This window comes from Bos indicus x Bos taurus, chromosome 3 (genome assembly GCF_003369695.1).
Source record: "Bos indicus x Bos taurus breed Angus x Brahman F1 hybrid chromosome 3, Bos_hybrid_MaternalHap_v2.0, whole genome shotgun sequence".
NCBI classification, from domain to species: domain Eukaryota; kingdom Metazoa; phylum Chordata; class Mammalia; order Artiodactyla; family Bovidae; genus Bos; species Bos indicus x Bos taurus.
This window is the reverse complement of record NC_040078.1, coordinates 9,879,335-9,901,554: the sequence shown is the minus strand read 5'-3', so window position 1 is coordinate 9,901,554 and position 22,220 is coordinate 9,879,335. Positions and strand designations below refer to the sequence as shown.

At 48.9% G+C, this 22,220-nt stretch overlaps 1 protein-coding gene across 1 annotated transcript; it reads left to right on the top strand.

The window, feature by feature from the left end:
* The first annotated feature begins 297 nt into the window (after nt 1–297).
* On the top strand, nt 298–21,623 carry FCRL6 (Fc receptor like 6). Its single transcript, XM_027528961.1, has 10 exons — nt 298–829; nt 7,780–7,800; nt 9,919–10,185; nt 10,707–10,991; nt 11,122–11,397; nt 11,797–11,922; nt 16,302–16,367; nt 16,992–17,069; nt 21,174–21,205; nt 21,282–21,623. Exons 1-10 carry the CDS (start codon nt 799–801, stop codon nt 21,369–21,371), a joined length of 1,272 nt encoding a protein of 423 aa, XP_027384762.1. The 5' UTR covers nt 298–798; the 3' UTR covers nt 21,372–21,623.
* The last annotated feature ends 597 nt before the right edge of the window (nt 21,624–22,220 follow it).

Below are 22,220 nucleotides of genomic sequence, written 5' to 3'. Positions count from 1 at the left end.
GCCAAGACCCAGAGGAAAGGAGCCGTGACCCCACAGGAGACTGAACCAAAAGTACCTGCTCGTGTTGGAGGGCCTCCTGTGGAGGCGGGGGTCAGCGGGGCTTCACCACTGGGCTGGGACACTGGCGGCAATTTATGTTTTCCAACTTCTCCATCTATTCTTTTTTTTTATGTTCTTTCTCAAGCCTTCATCAAATGTAGTAGAAAAGCTTTTATATACATATATGTATATAAGTAATATGTATTATATATATTTTAGAAAATATGAATTTTTGCCTAACACAATTAATGACATTTTGATTCCACTTGTTTGACTTAGTATTAATAGAATGCTAGATTTCTAGTTAAAAAATAGATATGCAACAAGTAACAGAGGTTTACGGGACAGCACAGGCAACTATATGGAAAATAATTTCAAAAACAATATATGTGTATATGTATAACTGAATCACTTTGCTGTGTACCTGAAACATTGTAAGTCAACTATACTTCAGTAATATATATATATATATATATATATTAAGAAAACAATGAAGTGCTTGCCAGTGGCTTATCTGACTACCTTATGCTTTATAGTCAAGAAAATTCATTTGTGTTACGCTCCTTCTAGCAAAGAAGAAATACCAATTTGAGCTTGTAGTTTCTTCCCCACTTCCTGTATTTAGATTATCAAGCGCTAACACAACCCACGTCAGAGGGGGTCACCCACCCACCCCTGTGGCCTAGATGCTCTCCCTGCCATCCTCGCCCCTGACTCCCATCTGCCCTGTGGACCCTCTTCCACGCCAGGCTGGGCCCCATGCTGCTCTGGACAGTTGCGCTCCTCTTCGGTAAGTCACCAAGTCCCAGTAGCCTCTCCTGGGCACCAAAGACTGTGTCGTTCCTAAGATGCAAAGTTCCTTATTTCACCTTTCCTAATTCAAGTGGGTTTATGGCTAGAGCTTGAGACTAGTGTGTGCACATGGGTATGCTTGAGAGTGATGGAGGTGAGAGTGATGGAGGTGAGAGTGATGGGGATGAGAGTGATGGAGGTGAGACTGATGGGATGAGAGTGATGGGGATGAGAGCGATGGAGGTGAGAGTGATGGGGATGAGAGTGATGGAGGTGAGACTGATGGGGATGAGAGTGATGGAGATGAGAGTGATGGAGGTGAGAGTGGTGGGGATGGGAGTGATGGAGGTGAGAGTGATGGAGATGAGAGTGATGGGGATGAGACTGATGGGATGAGAGTGATGGAGATGAGAGTGATGGAGGTGAGAGTGATGGGGATGAGAGTGATGGGGATGAGAGTGATGGGGATGAGAGCGATGGAGGTGAGACTGATAGGGATGAGAGTGATGAAGATGAGAGTGATGGAGGTGAGACTGATAGGGATGAGAGTGATGGAGATGAGAGTGATGGAGGTGAGAGTGATGGAGGTGAGGCTGATGGAGGTGAGACTGATGTGGATGAGAGTGATGAGGATGAGGCCATTTGGGGAGCCTCAAGCTTTCCTACCCCATTTTCCTGGGTCCTTGGAAGGGCAACCATTTGATGTGTCAAAGCTAATTTAGGGAGCCAAAAAAATCACATGCTGAAGTCCAATGACATTTTTCACCCTGTGAAATCAAGTTAAAATATCCATCAGGTCTATCTTGAAAGGAAAATAAAATCACAGAAGGAAAGGAGGCTGCTGGGGTGCAGAGGAAAGATCAGGGAAGTGGACAAAAGGCAGTTCCACACATTTTGCTCAGCAAGCAGAACTAAACGTGAGGTTTTACAAGGAGATGTATTTTTAAGAAGCCTCAGCCTTTTCTTGGAACCAGTCAACAATGACTGGGCTTCTTCCCTGGTCAAGAGATTTATGCCCTGAGTGTCCAAAGCCCTCCTCAAAATGGCTATTCCTATTCTGCCTACTTCCTCTCTCTGTCCAGGGAGGTTCTGATTTGGGTCTGAACGCCTGTGGGGACCCATGTTCTTGTTATTGTTGCTGTTGTTGAGTAGCTACATTGTGTCCAACTCTTTGCAACCCCATGCACTGTAGCCCACCAGGCTCCTCTGTCCATGGGATTTCCAAGGCAACAATACTGGAGTGGGTTGCCATTTCCTTCTCCAGGGTATCTTCCCAACCCAGGGATTGAACCTGCATCTCCTGAATCCCTGCACTGGCAGGAAGATTCTTTACCACTGAGCCACCTGGGAAGCCCATGGGGACCTATGCTGCTGCTGCTGCTAAGTCACTTCAGTCGTGTCCAACTCTGTGCGACCCCATAGATGGCAGCCCACCAGGCTTTGCCATCCCTGGGATTCTCCAGGCAAGAACACTGGAGTGGGTTGCCATTTCCTTCTCCAATGCATATGAAGGTTCAAACCCATTCTTCTGAATCCATAGCTGTCTCCTTGATCCACTGGGGCCAGTCACACATGCCAGAAGGGACTGGTCTCCAGACAGAGGATTGGAGTGGGGATGGGTTACTCGGCTCCTCTAGATTCAGCTCAGTCTCAGCCATTGTCATATGCTACACTCGAAAGGAATGAGTCTGGGCACGTAGATCACTTCGCTTCACAGTTTCTGAGTTGACTTGGTTTTTGTTTTAAGCTTGGTCTCAGAAGTTTGTTTTCATTGAACCAGAAAAGCAAAATGTGTTAGTCAGTCAGTCATGTCTGACTCTGCAACCCAGTGGACTGTAGCTCGCTAGGCTCCTCTGTCCATGAAATTCTCCAGGCAAGAATACTGGAGTGGATAACTATTTCCTTCTTCGTGGGATCTTCCTCACCCAGGGACTAAATCCAGAATCTGCATTGCAGGCAGATTCTTTACTGTCTGAGCCACCAGGGAAGCCCTGAAAAGCAAAAGCATTCCTAAAAACACCCCCTTCCTGGGTAGAGTTTGTGGGAATTTAGCCTCTGAGAAGCAAATCCTTGTTCCACTCAGGGCTCTTCCTTCCCCAACATCACCATGTTGCCCTGTGTGTTCTACGAATGGTCATTTGGACAAGTGAGAAGGTCAGTGCTCACATAAGGGCAGGCCTCAGGCCTGGATACGCTCCAGATGGGAGATTCTTAAGGGCACATCCCTTCCTTGCGAAAGGAATAGAGTCCTTGGACTTGACTAGATAAAAATCTAAGAGCTTCCCGGCATGTAGCCCAGGATCTGGACGGGGGAAAGCAAAGGAGGAGGGGTGGAAAGTCAGTAACTGGCTGAATAACTGGATGGCATATGGGAAACCCAGGCAAGACTGAGTCACATCTGATGCTCAGGATCCCAGAAAGCCAGCCTGAGATTCGGACCCCCTGTCTGAAAGAGTCAGAACGAAGTTGCTGTAAGGGTAAAGCTGCTATTTCCTTTCAAGTGCTACTTCCTCTCAGATGTGGCCAGAGAGATAGAGGAGAAAAAAAAAAATTAAATATACGGTACATGCATTATCTCATATAACCTTCAGAGTCATTATAGGCTAGGGTTTAATTTTTATCCCTATGAAGCAGTTGGGGAAACTGAGGTTCAGAAATGTTAAGAAACTTGCCTGGAATTACCCTGCTAACAAGCAAAACAGAGATGGAAACCCAATTCATTTTGTCAAACCCTGTACTTGCTCTGTTCTATCTCTCTAGTCTGGATGTAGTTGGATTTTAATCTGGTAAAACTAGAAATCATATTCATTTAAAGTGCCTGGCAGGACATGGTCACATGACAAATGGTACCTGTCGTTAGTATTGGCTATCACAGATTCTAGAGGCTAGAAGCCCTGACACTGAACATGCTGGTCATGGCTGTATAACAGATGTATTTGGGCTTCCCTTGTGGCCCAGATGGTAAAGAATCTGTCTGCAACGCAGAAGACCTGAGTTCAATCCCTGGGTCAGGAAGACCCCCTGGAGAAGGAAATGGCAACCCCCTTCAGTATTCTTGCCTGGAGAAGTCTATGGACAGAGGAACCTGGCAAGCCCTAGTCCATGGGATTGCAAAGAGTCGGACACAACTGAGTGATTAACACACAGTATGATGTATTTAAAATTTAGGCGATGAACCTTGATCTTCCTCTGAGCTGTGCATCGGCCAGCTTCAGTCCTCGTACTGGAACCCACCCCCATACACACACAGCATCCGTGACACACAGCCCTCCCGGTGCGCGGCTGCCACCCCTTGGCAGAGTAGCATGTTACAGCGTGGTAGAGATTTACTGTGATGTAGTCGGAGAAGGAAATGGCAACCCACTCCAGTGTTCTTGCCTGGAGAATCCCAGAGACAGGGGAGTCTGGTGGGCTGCCGTCTATGGGGTCGCACAGAGTCGGACACGACTGAAGTGACTTAGCAGCAGCAGCAGCAGCAGTTCCTCGTGTGGAGCTGAAACCTGCCTCTCTGATCTAACTAGTTTCACTTCTGCCCTATGAGGGCTTCCCAGGTCGCGCTAGTGGTAAAGACCCTGCCTTAGTCCATCAGGTATTCGAAGGCCACTGACTATCCCTACTCTGTCTCATCTTTCTCAGATAAATATCTCCCAATTCCTGTAGTAGGAAATGGTTTCTAGGCCCTGTTCGTCGCCCTGGTCTGCTCGGTCCTGCTAAGCTTTGTCAGTGGGTCAGGAGCTGGGCTTTCTCATCCCTCCCAAAGTGGCCCAGTGAGTGCAGAGCTCACTGGGGCTGTGACCTCCGCCATCCAGGACTCCACAGCTTTACAGTAGCTCTTGGTTTCACATCACACTGTCACCTCATCTTCAGCCTGTACCAGACTGAAACCCTCGGGTTCTCGTCATAGGAACTGCTGTAAGCAGGTGTCGTCTACTCTGTTAGTCCCCAGTTGGTGGCCGTTTTGATTAGACACAGTGGTTCTGCAAACGCAACCCCAAGGCCTTGCAGTGCCTTGGAGAGCAAGTCGTTGAGATCTGGGGCACAAGCTCATTTGAAGCATCTATGCTCACTGGAGCCTACCCTCTTGTTATAGGCATCAGTCACCTCAGCCTTGTTTGTTCATCACTTTGTAGCTGCAAAACTGTTTTCCGGTAGGGAAGGGAAAGGAAGGGGAGGCATCACTGCCCAGTGAGGTCTTAGTTACTCTGAGGTCAGGCCTTCTTTCTGCTTTCAGCTAATGTAGAAGCCACCTCCCCAGGCGGGGGGTCGGCATAATCTATGTAACTGCTCTGTAAGGAAAAAATGACTTATTGTTACCAAAAGGTATGCATGGCGGGGTCTGGCTGATTGCCACTCAAAAGCCAATAAGCAGGCCAGGTTGGTGGAAAGGAAAGTGCTTTATTTCAGATGCCAGCAACTGTGGGAGAGGGTAGCGGACATCTGTCCAAAGGCTGCTCTGACAAGCAGTGGGTGAGAGCTTTTGTAGACAGAGTTGGGGGTTGGGGGGCTACATGCAGAAACAGCACAGTCATGTCTGACAGTCATCTTCAAACTGGTCATCAGTGGTCTGACTGGCATCATCTTGGTTGTTTTAGGTACTGTTAATCTTCAGTTTGGGGGTCCATTTGTTCCCATTTCTTTGCAGTCAGTTCTTGAAATTGTGGCAGCTCATGTCCTGGACACAGTCTGGACATCATGTAGTTAATTTCTCCACCTGGGGTTTTGGTATCTATAAGACAGCTCACAGGATATGGCTCAGAATATTATCTATAGCCCTTGAGACAGAACTAAAGGTCCTTGACTATGCCTAATGACTACATTATTATTATTTGGTCCCCTTTGACTGTTTTCCTTTGTTTCAGCATTTCTCACTTCTCTGATTAAGCTTATTCTTTGACTAAGGTTTTCCAGAGGCAAATGGCTAGCAGAGAAGCTGGTGGGGGGAGGAGCAAGGACCATACGGTCCTGCTCCGTTTCATTGTCATTTCCACTATACAGACAGAGTCAGGAACTGGAGGTTCTTGAACTTTAAACAACCTGTGCAAGTTCCCATAGAAAGGGATGGACTCATGGAATCAGTCCACGTCATCTGGTTCCAAAGCCTGTGTGCTTCCCTCTACACCAAGATCACAGAAGATGTACTTAGATTGGAGGCAGGGGAAGATAAAGGGATGGACTCATAATCTTATACACCCTGAGAACCTGCGGGGGAGCTGACCTGAGCTGAGTAGGTAGAGAATATGTCCCAAATCATGTGGACAGCAAGCATGATAGCCTGTGAATGAACATGGCAGATCTGCTGAGGGGATCTCAGCACCCACCCCTCCCAGGACCATTCTTGCATTTCTCAGGATTCTGCACAGCACCCAGCAAAGAAAGGCACAAGTAAATGCCTGGGGACCGGCTGGACCAACTGCACTCAGCCCTACATCATTCATTCTTTTGCCTCTTGCCCCAAAGCCCAGAATATGCTCCACTGCTTTATATCCAACTCTGTCCCTCAGTTTAGGGTCTCCCATCCCTTAGGCTGATCACACCTGCCTAACCTCATCTGTCATCATTTTGTGGTTTGGCCTCTCTTTCCAGGCCACCTGGGCTTCCCTGGTGGTTCAAATGGTAAAGAATCTGCCTGCAATGCAAGAGACCTGAATTTGATTCTTGGGTCAGGAAGATCCCCTGGAGAAGGAAATGGCTACCCACTCCAGTATTCTTGCCTGGAGAATCCCATGGACACTGATGCCTGGCAGGCTATAGTCCATGGGGTCACCAAAAGTCAGATATGACTAAGCAACTAACACTTTCACTTTCCTGTCCACTTCCTCTCCTCAAACATTCGTTCTTCTAGAAGCATCAGTGTGATGCATACAAGGTGCAACACGGTGTGACTGCTGGCCTGTTGATAGTTCTCTCACGCGTCCAAGCTGCCTGTCCATGCCCCACAATTGTTTAATGACTACTCCTCCAGGGACACCTCACCTCCTTCATGTGATCACATCCATACAGTCTATTCTTACCTCCTTCCTACGATCACTTCCATATACTCTATTCCCCAGAGCTCTGTGGGCAGGTGGGCCACAAGAATTCGGTCCTGCTTTGCTGAGTTCTTCTGTGCATGTAAACAGGCCCCTTAGGCACAATAGTGTAGGAATCTAGTCCTGTGTCTTCTACTTTTTGTTTCCATCCCTGCACGAGTGGGAGAAGCATTCATGCATCTATTTAGTATATGCTTATTGAACACAGACCATGGTCCAGGCACGGGCCCTAGGTGTAGGTAATACAGCAGTGAACTAGACAGGCAGAGGACCTGCTCTCATGGAGCTTAAGTTCTAGACAGAGGGAGGGAGACAGGTGATTACAAGTAAGCAATTTAATGGTAAGGTAATTTTAAATGATGATAAGTGCTCTGATAGTAACACAATAGGGTATTATGATAATTGTGCTAAGTTGCTTCAGTCATGTCCAACTCTTTGCAACCGTATGGACTGTAGCCTGCCAGGCTCCTCTGTCCATGGGATTCTCCAGGCAAGAATACTGGAGTTGCCATTTCATCCTCTAGGGGATCGTCCCAACTCAGGGATTGAACCCATGTCTCTTGCATCTCCTGCATTGGCAGGCAGGTTCTTCACCATGAGCACCACCTGGGAAGCCCAGCAAGACCTGTCCCAGGAGGTAGTATTTAAAATGAGATGGGGCGAAGAATTCCAGGCAGTAGGTCCACCATAAAAGTTGAGTGGCTGAGTGGCTGGGTGGCTGTTTGGTTAGACAGCTGGGTGGCTGGGTGTTGAGTGGCTGGGTATGTGAATGGTTGGGTGGCTTAGATAGTTATGTGCTTAGGGGGCTGGGTGGTTGACTGGTTGCATGAATGTTAGCGTCTATTTATAAGGTGACAGGCCCTCTCCTTGTCAGAAAGTTCTTTCTGCTACTTAATCTACCACTTTTTTTCTCTTGCAGTTCCCTGTGTTGGGAAAATTGGTGAGTCTTGTCCATGTCTCTTTCATCTCCAAGGGTGTCTCTGGGCCAAAACTTAATAGATAGGCAAAATCAGGGCCATTGGGTCAATCCTAAAGGAAATCAACCCTGAATATCCATTGGAAGGATGGATGCTGAAGCTGAAGCTCCAATACTTTGGCCATCTGATGCGAAGAGCCGACTCATTGGTAAAGACCCTGATGCTGGGAAAGATTGAGAGCAGGAAGAGAGAGGGACGACAGAAAATGAGAGGGTTGGATGGCATCAGAAGCCTGGGAGTAATGATGAGTAATAGACTAGGAAGCCCTAAGAAGAGCCCCAGCACATCCTGCCTTCACCTGGTCCACCTGGATCCCTGGATCAGAAGAACTAATGATGCTCACAGTGTAGCTGAATGACGGACCTTGCTTCCTTGGCTGCTCGTTCTAGTATCACTGAGTATTGCTAGCAATGAGTTTGGACATGAGTTTGAGCAGACTCCAGGAGATAGTGAAGGACAGGGAAGCCTGGCACACTGCAGGTCTATGCAGTTGCAAAGGGTCAGACACGACTGAGAGACTGAACAACAACAACAACGTTGGGTCCCCAGCAACATCCTCAGAGCATCACCGGCCTAGATCTCTTCCTCGGGAGTCCTCACCAGTGCCTAGGAAGAGGGGAAACCCAGGACTTCACTGTCTCAGGCTGTGATAGTTACAGGGTGACTTCAAGTTCCAGAAGAATGACTCTCAGCCTCCACCCAGCCCCCTTATAAGTCCAATGGCCTCCATTTCCTCCTCTCAGTGTGGCTCTGGAGCTCCTGCTATCCCCACTCATCAACATCCAGATTCGCTTCCATCCCTCTCATGTTCAAGGAATCAGGCATCTTTGTCTGTGGGTCAGCCTTCTTTCTCCCCTGGCTACCTTTGCCCTCCTGCTCATCCTGTCCCACTGACCTCCATGGAGCTTCTGTCAAGTGGGTGAAAACTCTGACCTATGAAATCTTGACCTCTAGGGGCATGTTCTGTGATGCCCGAGAGGACGAATCCAAACCAATATTTAGTGGTGCTAGAAAGAGCAGCCAAGGAAGCAAGGGCCATTATTCAGCTACGCTGTGAGCATCATTAGTTCTTGGGTGAGAATAAGAGTCCAGGGGATCCAAGAGAACCAAACGTAGGATGTGCTGAGGCTCTTTTTAGGGCTCCCTATCTGATTACGCATCATTACTCTCAGGCTTCTGAGGTTATCTGGGACCAGCGGTACCTGGTTTGCCAAAGACGTATGTCCCGGGGCCAGGCCAGTCTGGGATTGCCCTGCAAATAATGCTGGGTCCCCAGAAGCTCTTCTCTTGTCCACATCGGGGCATAAAAGGCATTTTAGAAATGAGGACAGAGGTGGCAGACCCCACATCGTGACTGTGGTGGAGACGAACCTCACTGCTGGGAGTGCTGATGGAGGCTGGGCCAGGGGAAGCCCAATGAGGGAAGCAGGGGGGAGCGAGCCCAGGCCATGGCACGTCCAACACCCACCCCTCCAGCTCCTCTCTGATGGAGAGGGGTGCACATACCATCCGAAGTGGATGCTGCAGAAAGAGCTGTGCTGGGGTCACCAGGGAAGAAGAAACCGAACTAGGAGAATGGGGATCCAATCAAGAAGAACAAGGAGAACAATGGATGGAAGGAACGCAATTTGCCTCAAGCTTGCCAAGGTGGCAGAGGAAAGTGCGTTGCAAAAGCAAACAAGGAGGGGGACTTCCCTGATGGTCCAGTGGTTAACACTCTGAGCTTCCACTGCAGAGGGAAGGGTTCCATCTCTGGTCATGTAAGAGGGGAAAAAAAAAATGGAGAGAAGAAGGGTAGGAGGGAAGGAGGCCAGAGAGAAGGCACGGAAAGAGAAGAGGAGGGAGAGGAGGGAGGAGGAAAACAGGAGAAGGGCAGAGGAAACAGGGGGGAAGGGAGTGGAGGAAAGCAGAGGGCCCCCGGTCTGGCATGACGACCTGGGGACAGTGACAGCTGCGAGGGTGCCATCCAGGAGTCTCCATCCCAGGAGTGGGGGGAGGGGGCAGGATTAGGCTGGGGAAGAGGGGGAAAGTGGACTGAGGGGTCCACAGCTCCAGGGTGACCCTGTTCCTGCATCTTACAGTCTGGCTGAGCCCCCAAGCCCAGCCACAACTTGTGTTTGAGGGGGATATACTGATTCTGCGATGCCGGGGAAGGAAGAACGCGGCACTGTCCCATGTGAAATTCTACAGAGATGGAAAATTCCTCCATTTCTCTATGGAAAACCAGCCTCTCCTCCTGGGGACAGCAACAGCTAACAGCAGTGGCTGGTATAACTGCACTGGGCGGGTGAAATATCCCAGAAACATGGACTCATGGGACTCAGGGACTGCCATGGTTCAAGTCCAAGGTGAGTCACCACATGGTGGGTGGGATGGTTAGGGTGCTGCTCAGGGGCCTGGTCTTAGAGGACAGCAGGGCTTGGAGCTGCACCCCTCTCTCTGGCTGCCCCTGCTGCTGGGTCAGTCGGTAGGGCCTTGAGATGCCCAAGATGCTGTCTGCATACCCTCCCCCACCATGGGACATGCGTAGAGTCAGGGAAGGAGGTGGAAGATGCCCTGGGCGGGCAGGGCAGGAAGAGCCCAGAAGCAACCCTGATGCTCACTGCCCCCTTGAGACCCTGAGCCAGACTCTTCTCCTCTGGGGACTAGGTGACCGCTAAGGCCCCTCCGGGTCTGGCTTTCTGGGACCCCAGAGGGGCTTGGGAGCATGGGCATTGTTTCAGGGTTTGTGGTTGGGATGAGCGGTGAGGTGCTGGGAGACGGTGACGGTATTTCCGTGGGGTCTGGAGTGGGCCAAAGCTCAGACCTCAGCCTCCCCAGGCCTCACTGTCCAGACTCCCGTCCTGAGCCCCCAGCTGTCTCTCCCCAGAGCTGTTCCTGCCTCCCGTGCTGACAGCCCTCCCCTCTCACGAGCTCTGCGAGGGGAGCCCTGTGACCCTGAGATGTCAGACGAAGCTGCACAGTCAGAAGTCGGCCTCGCGGCTTCTCTTTTCCTTCCACAAGGAGGGCCGCACCCTGAAGAACAGGAGCTCCCGCCCAGAACTCCGCATCCCAGCAGCCAAAGAGGGAGACGCCGGGCTTTACTGGTGCAAGGCATCCTCTGAGGGTGGCCAGATCCAGAAACGGAGCCCTCAGCTGGAGCTCAGGGTGTGGGGTGAGTGGGGGAGGGGAGACACTGCTTAGACGCCTGGGCTGTGGGCAGTGGGGCCCCTGATTGTGTGGGGAGGGGTCCCTAAGGGAGGAGCCTGGGTAGTCCACTGACCTCCCAATTGTGTGCTCCCCAGCTCCCGTGTCCCGTCCTCTGCTTACCCTGAGACCCACCAGCCTAGCTGTGGGGGATGAGGTGGAGCTCCTCTGTGAGGTCCAGAGGGGCTCCCCTCCGATCCTGTACTCATTCCACCTCAATGGGGACATCCTGCGGAACCACGTGGCTCCCCATGGGGGACCCGCCTCCTGCCTCTTCCGCGTGACGTCAGAGCAGGATGCTGGGAACTACTCCTGCGAGGCTGGGAACCGTGTCTCCAGAGAGACAAGTGAGCCCGAGACACTCTCTGTGGATGGTAGGTCTTGTCCCCCAGCTGGGCTCTGAGCCCTAGACCTCACTGATCTGTGTTCCTCCTGCTGTGCCCGGCTCAGTGCTGGGTACAGAGTAGGCACTGCATGACTGACTGAGCATAGACCCTGATGGGAACATCTCCACTGAACCTGGTGGAGAAATAGTGAAGCCCACGGAGAGGGAGGGGACACCATGGCGGGGGGGGGGGGGGTGCCACATGGTCAGCCATGGGATGCCCATCCACGTTGACATCCTTTGGTCCTTCCCTCATTCCCGTTGCCCAGGCTTCTTCAGGCCAGGCGTTTCCCACTAATGCCAGCCACTCTGACTCTCCTGCACTTGTCTGGGGTGCATTTGTGAATTTCGTCCTCAATCCTCATGGTCACCTCTACTCACCCCCCAGATCCTCAGGTCTTATCTGCACCCACCAGTAGCAACTGGCTGGTTCCTTGGCTGCCTGCAAGTCTGCTTGCCATGATGGTCATTGCTGCTGCACTTCTGGGGTATTGCAGACCCTGGAGGAAAAACGGTTAGTAACTCTTTTTGGCCTTCTTGGTTACTGAATCCCTATGCCAGGCACAGTCCAGTCATTGGAAAGCAAGTCTGATGGGACCAATTGCTTACTTACGTGTACTGGTGGGGAGAGGGACTTTTCTTCACATGTCACACAAAGGGGCCCCCAGAGGGACAGCTACACCTTCCAAAACTCACACACACCCAGGAGTGTGTTGGTGCAGTCACACAAACACACAGCTGCACACTCAGGCATGAATAAGGCACAAACAGAGGAATTCTTACAAGCCAAACGAGATGTAGACCAGTGTCCTTCGCATTTGAAAGACAGTCTATGGCTGTGAATATGACAAACCCAAGGCCTCCAACTCTCTCCTTGAAGTCAGGGGAGCTCTGGTCTGCTTAGCAGGGGAGAAAGAGGGCATGAAAACTCCAGTGCACGTGTGTGCTCACGCACACACACTTCTGTGCTATACTGGGCTCTGGGTGAGTGTCCATGTATGTCAACTCAACAGGAAGGAAGTGTGGTGGAGAGGACTGGGGAGTGGCCTGATCCCAGCACCACTATTTACTAATTCGGCGACCTTGGGCCAGTTCCCTCGAAGGTTCACTAAATGTCTCCCTCTAGGGATGTTGTAAGGTCTGAGATAATGAGGTAACATCTATCTCATGCCTAATGTATTAGCCTGGCATTGAGTGGGAGCGCAGCACGTTCTCATTCTAGTTTGAGCACATCGCCTGGCAGGCTCCCAGGCTGCCTTTGCTCCTGCTATCCATTCTCCAATTCCTCCGATCAGAGTCTTTGAAAATAAAAAGTTTAGTTAAGTTTCAGGTGAGATGTGAAACTATTCCATAAGATATTGTCTACCACATGCCTGCCTCCAACTTACATTTCAACAAGCCTCATTTCTCTTAACAGCATTTAAAGACTGAAATATGTACTCTTGAAATAAATCCATCACGTTCTTCTGCGGAACAGCAACAACAACAAAAATCAGATGAGAGAAATGCTATAGGCTATAGGGAGGATTCTATAGAAGAAAGAGGCTGCCCTGATAGCTCAGTTGGTAAAGAATCCGCAAGCAATGCAGGAGACCCCAGTTCGATTCCTGGGTCAGAAAGATCCCCTGGAGAAGGGATAGGCTACCCATTCCAGTATTCTAGGGCTTCCCTTGTGGCTCAGCTGGTAAAGAATCCGCCTGCAATGCGGGACACCTGGGTTTGATCCTTGGGTTGGGAAGATCCCTGGAGAAGGGAAAGGCTACCCACTCCAGTATTCTGGCCTGGAGAATTCCATGGACAGTATAGTCCATGGAGTCACAAAGAGTGGGACATGACTGAGCAACTTTCCCTTTCTATAGGGAGAAAGAAGTGAAAATAATTAGATAAATGGGATTTCTAGGTAATCTATGGGTTTTGAAATTGAAGACTCTTCTCCTGTTCCTGTCTTGGTCATGATAATTAAGCATGAATGTTGGCTTTCAAAGCAATCACCTTGGGTGGCTCCAAGTTATTCCAATTTTAACCTTTGTTTGAAGGTTAAACAAAGCCATGAAGCCATGTTGAAGGGAATGGTTCCCAGCACCAAAGCTATTTGGTGCCAGTTTATTCCTAGGGCACCTACAGTGGTTCAAATCAACTTATTTCTTCCTCCCCCAGGGACATTTTTATTTTCCACTTGCCAAGGGCGAAAGTAATTGGTGTCATAGACCTTCAGCTAGATTTGCTTATTCAAGTATGCGGCCCCCTCTGTTAAGGAATTTGTGATGAGTTTTCTGGGAGCTAAGCCAGCCTGCTCTTTGAGGAAGACCACCCCATCCTACAGTTTCAAGAATTCCTCCCTGACCACAGCCAGGGTACCTGAAAGTATCTCTCCCCACCCCCAGCCCCACCACCTCACCAGGCACCCCAGTTAGAGCTTAAGTCAACCTCCAGCTTCCTCTCCCCTTCTTAATTTAGCAGCCTTTGTCCATCTAACTTCTCATCTCTGCTTTCCTTTAGTCTTGAGTCCATGCAGTCAGGCCAGGGTTGCTTTAAGGTACCAGGGGGGGTTCCCTGGTAGCCTAGCTGGTAAAGAATCTGCCTGCAGTGCAGGAGACTGTGGTTCGATTCCTGGGTCAGGAACATCCCTGAAGCAGGGATAGGCTACCCACTCCAGTATTCATGGGCTTCCCTGGTGGCTCAGATGATAAAGAATCTCCCTGCAATGTGGGAGACCTGAGTTGGAGACCTTTGATTCCTGGGTTGGGAAGATGCCGTGGAGGAGGTATGGCAACTCACTCCCGTACTCTTGCATGGAGAAGCGCAGTGGAGAGAGGAGCCTGGTGGGCCACAGTCCATGGGGTTGCAAAGAGTTGGACACCACTGAGGAACTAAGGACAGTGCAGTTGGAGAGAGACGGAGGCAGGCCCAGAGTTAGATGGGGAGGCACAGGAGCAGGGACCGTGAACTGATGGCCTGTGAGTTCTGCTCTCCCCGCACCTGCATAAAACCTCCTTCCCTGGCCTGGCCTCAGTAACATGGCTGTTCCTACCCACTCACCTCTGGATCAAAGCATTAAAGGCAAAGCCACACATCACAGTCTTCTCCCTCCCAGCCCCAAACAAGATGGTGGAGGAGCAGTCACTGGTGAAAGATCTGCAAGAAGATGGGACAAAGGGACATCCCTCTTCATGTGGAGACTCTGCCTCCCCTCTCATTCCACCCCCCTACCCACCCCCACTGTCAGCCTGCTAGCACCTGGACTCCAGTTCAAAAGAAACTTATTTTCTCTCATGAAAATAAGACTCCCGGTGGAGGTCTTACCATTTCAGAATCTCAGGGGCACAAATCCTTCTTTAGAATGTCACTCAGAAAACCAGCTTCAGGCCAAATTCCCCAGTTACCCAAGAAACACTGTCCAACAACTTTTTTCTCCATGCTCGACTTTCCAAGATCCTTAATCATTTCCAGACAGCATATTCATTCCTCAAGAAATGAAAACAACCCACAGACTGTATCTCTGAAGGCAAGCTTCAAAGCGTTTTGACCAATGACGGAATCACTAGGACTAGGATGTGGTCATACAGGGGGTCTGCTTCAAAGTAGCACTTACCTAAGTGTCCAAGTTCTCGCTGTTTTTTTAAGTGTTCATTTTACTTCCTGTTGTCACGCCTCCCATAAAACACAGTTCCATCAAATTTACAGAGCTCTTTGAGAATGAAAACTCAGAATCACAGCCTTGACAGATGAGCATCAGGGAATGTCTAATAATCAGGGGCCTCTCTGAGTCTCCACAAATGCCCTCTTCGTTTTACAGGAGGAGCCATGTTCAAAGGCGCTACCTGATGACTCTGATGCTTTCTTGCTATTAGAGCTGATGAATATTTCTTGGACACCGGGCATGAACTGGGTGTTCTCAAATACACCTGTGACCCAATTCCCACCCCAGGACATAATTTTTAAAGTTCTGGAAACGCCTGCTATCACAGAGGCAGCAGGCTAATGGAGAAAAAAACATACACACTGGATTAAGATTCTGTCTCCACCAGCTTTCTGTGTGACCTTGAAGAAGTCACCTCTCCCAACCAGTCATCTCATTTTAAAAAATGGAAATCATAGTATTAACCTTTGCAAAGTGGTTGTGAAAAATGTCAGACAGCAGAGAATTAGGAAGGGGGCCCTTTTTGACATCCGCTCTCTGCTGGCCCCTGGGTGAGGAGCTTTGCTATTAAGTAGACGTTGCATTTGAATTCCCTGGTCCTGGGGTGTTTCTGGCACATGGTGTGTTGTTAAAATTATTAGCTTTCCTCCTTCTGAAAAGCGGCCTGACTTGTGGATCTGCACTGTTTCAACGCAAGGGTGTAACCCATCTTTTCTGACCCTGCTTCCTCCAGTTTGTGATTCCTATGGAGCCATCCTATCCATTAGAGTATTTTTTTCAAAAGAAACATCCCATAAAAATCAACCGTGTCCAGACCTGTTGATTAACAATCATCAGCAAACCCGTCTCAGACCTCCAGCAACCCACTGTTGTTGTGTTAGTCGCTCGGTTGCGTCTGTTTCTTTGCTACCCTATGGACTGTACCCCGCCAGGCTCCTCTGTCCATGGGATTCTCCAAGCAAGAATACCAGAGTGGGTTGCTGTGCCCTCCTCCAGGGGAATCTTTCCCACCTGGAATCAAACCCGGGTCTCCTGCATTGCAGATGGACTCTACCATCTGAGCCACTAGGGAAGACCAGCAACCTCCACTGACATTTTTTGAAATTTAATTTTTAAATATTTTATACAATTTTTAAAGGTAATTTTACACGATTTGTAAAGGTAAACTGACTGTCTTACTCTCAGTCTCTCTCACCCTCTGCCTAGTCTGCTCTCTGAGGGCACTCAGTGAATCATACCTTTGCATCTCCTAGGGCCCCTTCCACCCCGGAATTTACCCTCAGCCCCAAGTGAAGAGCAGCACCCGCTGTATGTCAATGGTAAGGACTTGCATCAGGACCAGCGTCTGTCCATAAAGGCAGAGAAGGGCCTTGCCAGGGGAGTTGGGAAAAAGAAGGCCTCATGAGCCTGAGTCTCGGGAATCAGTCATTTGGGGAAGAAAGCAGGAGGCTTCTGGGGAGAGCTTGAGGAGCAAGGGCATGGAGCTGGTGGTGGGAGAGGGAAGCAGGAAGGGATCCCAGCCCCCAGAGGGGAGGTTTAGACCAACGATTACCAGGTTATGTCCCAGGAGCCAAATCTGGCCCACCAAGTATTTTTGCAAGGAACATTGTGTATGTACTGTGTATGGTTGCTTTCACACCACAGAGCTGGGGCTTGCAAAAACTAAAATATTCACTACCTTTTTTTACAAAAACACCCAAACCAACCTCTAGCTGCCAACCTCTAGTTTGAACAATATCAGGGCTAGAGACACTGCTAGAACCTGCGTCAGGGAGCACAGTCCTCCTGCCAAGATGGATATCTCACATTAATAACCACTTCCCACTGCCAGTTATCAGCATAACAGCCCCTGACTGGCTTCCTTCCATAAGCATCCTCAGAACACTTAGGTCTCGAGGTGGGAGAGCAGGTGGGTCCTAGTTAAGTCACATTTCTTCTTTCAGTTTATCACCAGAATGAAAACAACGAAGGAGTTATCTACTCTGAGATTCACACAATCACAATCCCAAGGGAGCATGAAGGTAAGTGATCTCTGACCAACCTTGACATCTTTGTTCATGTAAAGGGGAAGTTTGGGGCTTAGGGTGAGGTATCACTACCACCATCATCACCCTGACCACCACCATCATAATTACTGGCACTTTAACCACCACCACCACCACCATCATCTCCTCCTTCACGACTTCACGACCACCATCACCACAAACACAGGTGTGTCGAAAGTTCAGTTCAGTTCAGTTGTTCAGTTGTGTCTGGCTCTTTGCAACACCATGGACTGCAGCACGCCAGGCTGCCCTGTCCATCACCAACTCCTGGAGCTTGTTCAAACTCATGTCCATTGAGTCACTGATGCCATCTCATCCTCTGTCGGCCCCTTCTCCTCCTGCCTTCAATCTTTCCCAGCATCAGGGTCTTTTCAAAGGAGTCAGTTCTTCACATCAGGTGGCAAAGTATTGGAGCTTCAGCTTCAGCATCAGTCATTCCAATGAATATTCAGGACTGATTTCCTTTAGGATGGACCGGTTGGATCTCCTCGCAGTCTGAGGGACTCTCAAGAGTCTTCTCCAACACCACAGTTCAAAAGCATCACTTCTTCGGTGCTCAGCTGTCTTTATGGTCCAACTCTCACATCCATACACGACTACTGAAAAAACCATAGCTTTGACTAGACAGACCTTTGTTGGCAAAGTAATGTCTCCACTTTTTAATATGCTATCTAGGTTTCCCATAGCTTTTCTTCCAAGGAGCAAGCATCATTTAATTTCATGGCTGCAGTCACCATCTGCAGTGATTTTGGAACCCAAGAAATAAAGTCTGTCACTGTTTCCATTGTTTCCCCATCTATTTGCCATGAAGTGGTGGGACCAGATGCCATGTTCTCAGTTCTTTGAATGTTGAGTTTTAAGCCAGCTTTTTCACGCTCCTCTTTCACTTTCATCAAGAGATTCTTTAGTTCTTCTTTGCTTTCTGCCATAAGAGCAGTGTCATCCACATATCTGAAGTTATTGATATTTCTCCCAGAAATCTTCATTCCAGCTTGAGCTTCATCCAGCCCAGTATTTCACATAATGTACTCTGCATATAAGTTAAAAGCAAGGTGACAATATACAGCCTTGACATACTCCTTTCCCAATTTGGAAGCAGTCCATTGTTCCATGTCCAGTTCTAACTGTTGCTTCTTGACCTGCATACAGATTTCTCAGGAGGCAGGGCAGGTGGTCTGGCATTCCCATCTCTTTGAGAATTTTCCACAGTTTGTTGTGATCCACACAGTCAAAGGCTTTGGCATAGTCAATAAAGCAGAAGTAGATGTTTTTCTGGAACTCTCTTGCTTTTTCGAGGATCCAACAGATGTTATCAATTTGATCTCTGGTTCCTCTGCCTTTTCTAAATCCATCTTGAACTTCTGGAAGTTCTCAGTTCATGAACTGTTGAAGCATTTTGAGCATTGGAGAATTTTGAGCATTACTTTGCTAGCGTGTGAGATGAGTGCAATTTTGTGGTAGTTTGAGCATTCTTTGGCATTGCCTTTCTTTGGGATTAGACTGAAAATTGCCTTTTCCAGTCCTGTGTCCACTGCTGAGTTTTCCAAATTTGCTGGCATATGGAGTGCAGCACTTTCACAGCATCATCTTTTAAAACTTGAAATAGCTCAGTTGGATTTCATCACCTCCACTAACTTGTTCGTAGTGATGTTTCTTAAGGCCCACTTGACTTCGGAATCCAGGATGTCTGGCTCTAGGTGAATGGTCACACCACCGTGATTATCTGGGTCATGAAGATCTTTTTTGTATAGTTCTTCTGTGTATTCTTGCCACCTCTTCTTAATATCTTCTGCTTCTGTTAGGTCCATACCATTTCTGTCCTTTATTGTGCCCATCTTTGCATGAAATGTTCCCTTGGTATCTCTCATTGTCTTGAAGAGATCTCTAGTCTTTCCCATTCTATTGTTTTCTTCTATTTCTTTGCACTGATCACTGAGGAAGGCTTTCTTATCTCTTCTTGCTATTCTTTGGAACTCTGCATTCAGATGGGTGTATCTTTCCTTTTCTCCTTTGCCTTTAGCTTCTCTTCTTTTCTCAGCTCTTTGTAAGGCCTCCTCAGACAACCTTTTTGCATTTCTTTTTCTTGGGGATTGTCCTGATCACTGCCTCCTGTACAATGTCCCAAACCTCTGTCCACAGTTCTTCAGGCACTCTGCCAGATCTCACCATCATAAACATCATCTCCACCACACCTTCACTGTGACCATCCCAACTAGGGAGGTGGTTTTTGTTTGTTTGTTTGCCCTTTTCTGAGCACTGTGGAGGAACAAAGGAAAAAGAATGACAGTTTGTCTCTGCCCCCAATATAAGTCTAAACAGGACAGTCCCAGCTCTAAGATGGAGCCAAAAAGACCATGAACCGCAGCCACAGATACGACAGTGAGGCTGGCAGAACGGGGAGAGCTAGTCCTCTCTCAAACAGACAAACAGGCAACACGGAATTGTGGGAAAGTGCGGGTTTCTGCGTAGGTCAGAATTGAGTTCAGAACTTGACTCTGTGTTCTGTGTGACTGTGAGGAAGTTACATAAACTCTCCAAGCCCAATCTATAACATGTAGATAATGCCTGCATGTGTGCGTGCTAAGTCGCTTCAGTCATGCCCAGCTCTTTGAGATCCTATGAACTGAAGCCCACTAGACTCCTCTGTCCATGGAATTCTCCAGGCAAGAATACTGGAGTGGGTTGTCATGCCCTCCTGCAGGAGATCTTCCCCACCCAGGGATCAAACCTGATCTCCTGTGGCTCCTGCATTGCAGGCAGATTCTTTACTGCTGCACCATCAGGGAAGCCCAGATAATGGCTACTTTGTAAAATTATTATGAATGACTAGGAATAGAACCTGGGTTGTAGAAACCACAAAGTTTGTCTGGTATGCAATAGGTGTTCAAAAACAGGGAGCTTTCTTTTATGTCTCACCTGCACAGAGACTTCAATTCCTGGTCTATAAAATGGGTCTGAAAAAATAAATAAATAAAATACAATGGGTCTGAATCAGCCTAGGGGCTCTGCTTCCCCACCGCCACATTTCCCCCACATTAGGGAAAGTGGACAGCCAAGGAGTCTCTTGGACACAGGGCTCTTCCCTCAAGACCTGACCAGTTGTGCCTATAACATGGCCAGGCAGATGGGAAGCCCACGTGGGCACAGTTCCTTCCTGTGAAGAGTCACAATGAGGACTTAAACATAAGAGAAAAAAAAAAAAGAAGTCAACCACAGACTATATGGTTTTCACGAGCAAAATAAGGGAAATGAGGAAATGGGATCCTTTAATCCTTGCAGACAACAAAGATGAAGGCAGGGGTGGGGGTGGAGGTGGTCTGTTTCCAACTCAAGCTCTGAACAGGCTTTACCTGATGGTGGGTGCAGGGATCTGAAACCCAAAGCAAAGAGAGCCCTTATGTTCCAAGATGCTGGAATTTTTGTCAGTGGGAGAATGCTTCACATTCTCTAAGATTCAGTATTCTTATTCTTGCCTGGAGAACCCCATGGACAGAGGAGCCTGGAAGGACATGGTCCATAGGGTCGCAAACAGTCAGATACGACTGAAGTGATTCAGCACAGACTACTTCTTATGGAAGTGACTGTGGAGAGTTATTCACCTCGCTGAGCCTTGGAATCAATACCCCCTGCTATATAGGACTGATGTGAGATTAGACATGTAGAATTAGACCTCTGCTTATTATATACTACATAGACTAGATATATAATTCTCACGCCTAAAAGGTTGCCCCATGCAGAACAGGTGTCTAATGGAGGAGTTATTCTAAAAGTATCTTGGAGACCTTTATCTCCCCTGCTTCTCACTGGAATCCTATGAAGCAGTCACAGTCATCACCACCTCCCTTTCCTGGTTGAAGCAGCTGAGGCTTAGAGGCCAGGTCAGTGGCCTCAAGTTGCACAGCTGGGGTTTCCTGACTCCACCTGTTTTCAGATTGAGGGCGAGAGGCCCTGAGAAGTAACAGGAGAGCAGCCCGGACCCTGCCAGCCCGTGTTCTCTAGAGGAAGGTGCCAGTGAGGAGGTGGGAAAGGGACACCCCATGAGCCCAGTACCCTAACCTGAATGCTGCTCTTCCCCCACAGCCAGGCCTGCCCAGCCAGCCCAGCAGGAAAAGGTGAGATGGGACTCCTGCTCTTTTCTCCTCCTCTGTGTGACATCAGCTCTCTTACCCTGACCCCACCCTCCCACAGGACATTTCTGTCATCTATGCTGAGGTGAGACACCCACAGCTCAGCAAAAATCCAGACAAGGGGCTGAATAGAAGAAGCACGATCCACTGAGTTCCTACTAGTGACTACAAGGAGGCCCTCTGCTAGCAACGGCATCCCCCCACCCCCAACACACACACCTCCGCAGCCCCCAGTGCTCCCCAGGAGGCCAGGCAATCCCAGCTTCTTCTGTGGCTTCCAGTTCCCCAACCTAGCAGCAAGTACCCCCGTTTGCCGAGCACATGAGAAAACTCCTGTTATCCCTTAGTGTTCAAAAAGATACATGGTTGTAGATCTGTTTGTTAATAAAGGTGTATCAATTCATTTCATATTGTCCATCAGTATCGATCATTTGGGCTGCCTGATTATTTGGTCTGGTTTATTCAAGGAGATTGGACTCCATGAACCGGCCTGGTAATGAGAGTTTGGGAGGGCGAGGAAGAGGAAGGACCAGGGGAGGGAAAAGGAGGGGAGTCTCAATGCAGTCCACAACCAGAGTGTTCAATGAAGGTTGTTGTTGTTCAGTCACTAAGTCACATCCAACTCTTTCCAACCCCATGAACTGCAGCATGCCAGGCCTCCCTGCCCCTCACCATCTCCTGGAGTTTGCCCAAGTTCATGTCCATTGAGTTGGTGTCAATGAACAAAGTGGACGTGTTAGTTACTCGGTCGTGTCCGACCTGCAACCCAATGAACTGTAGCCCACCAGGCTCCTCTGTCCATGGAATTCTCTGGGCAAGAATACTGGAGTGGATTGCCATTTCCTTCTCCAGAGGATCTTCCTGACCCAGGGATGGAACCCAGGTCTCCTGCATTGCAGGCAAGTTCTTTATTATCTGAGCCACAAAGGAAGCAGGGTCAATGAAGGTTAGTTATTAATATATATTTGCTCTGTGGGCCCGTGCCCTGGAATCACAGGGA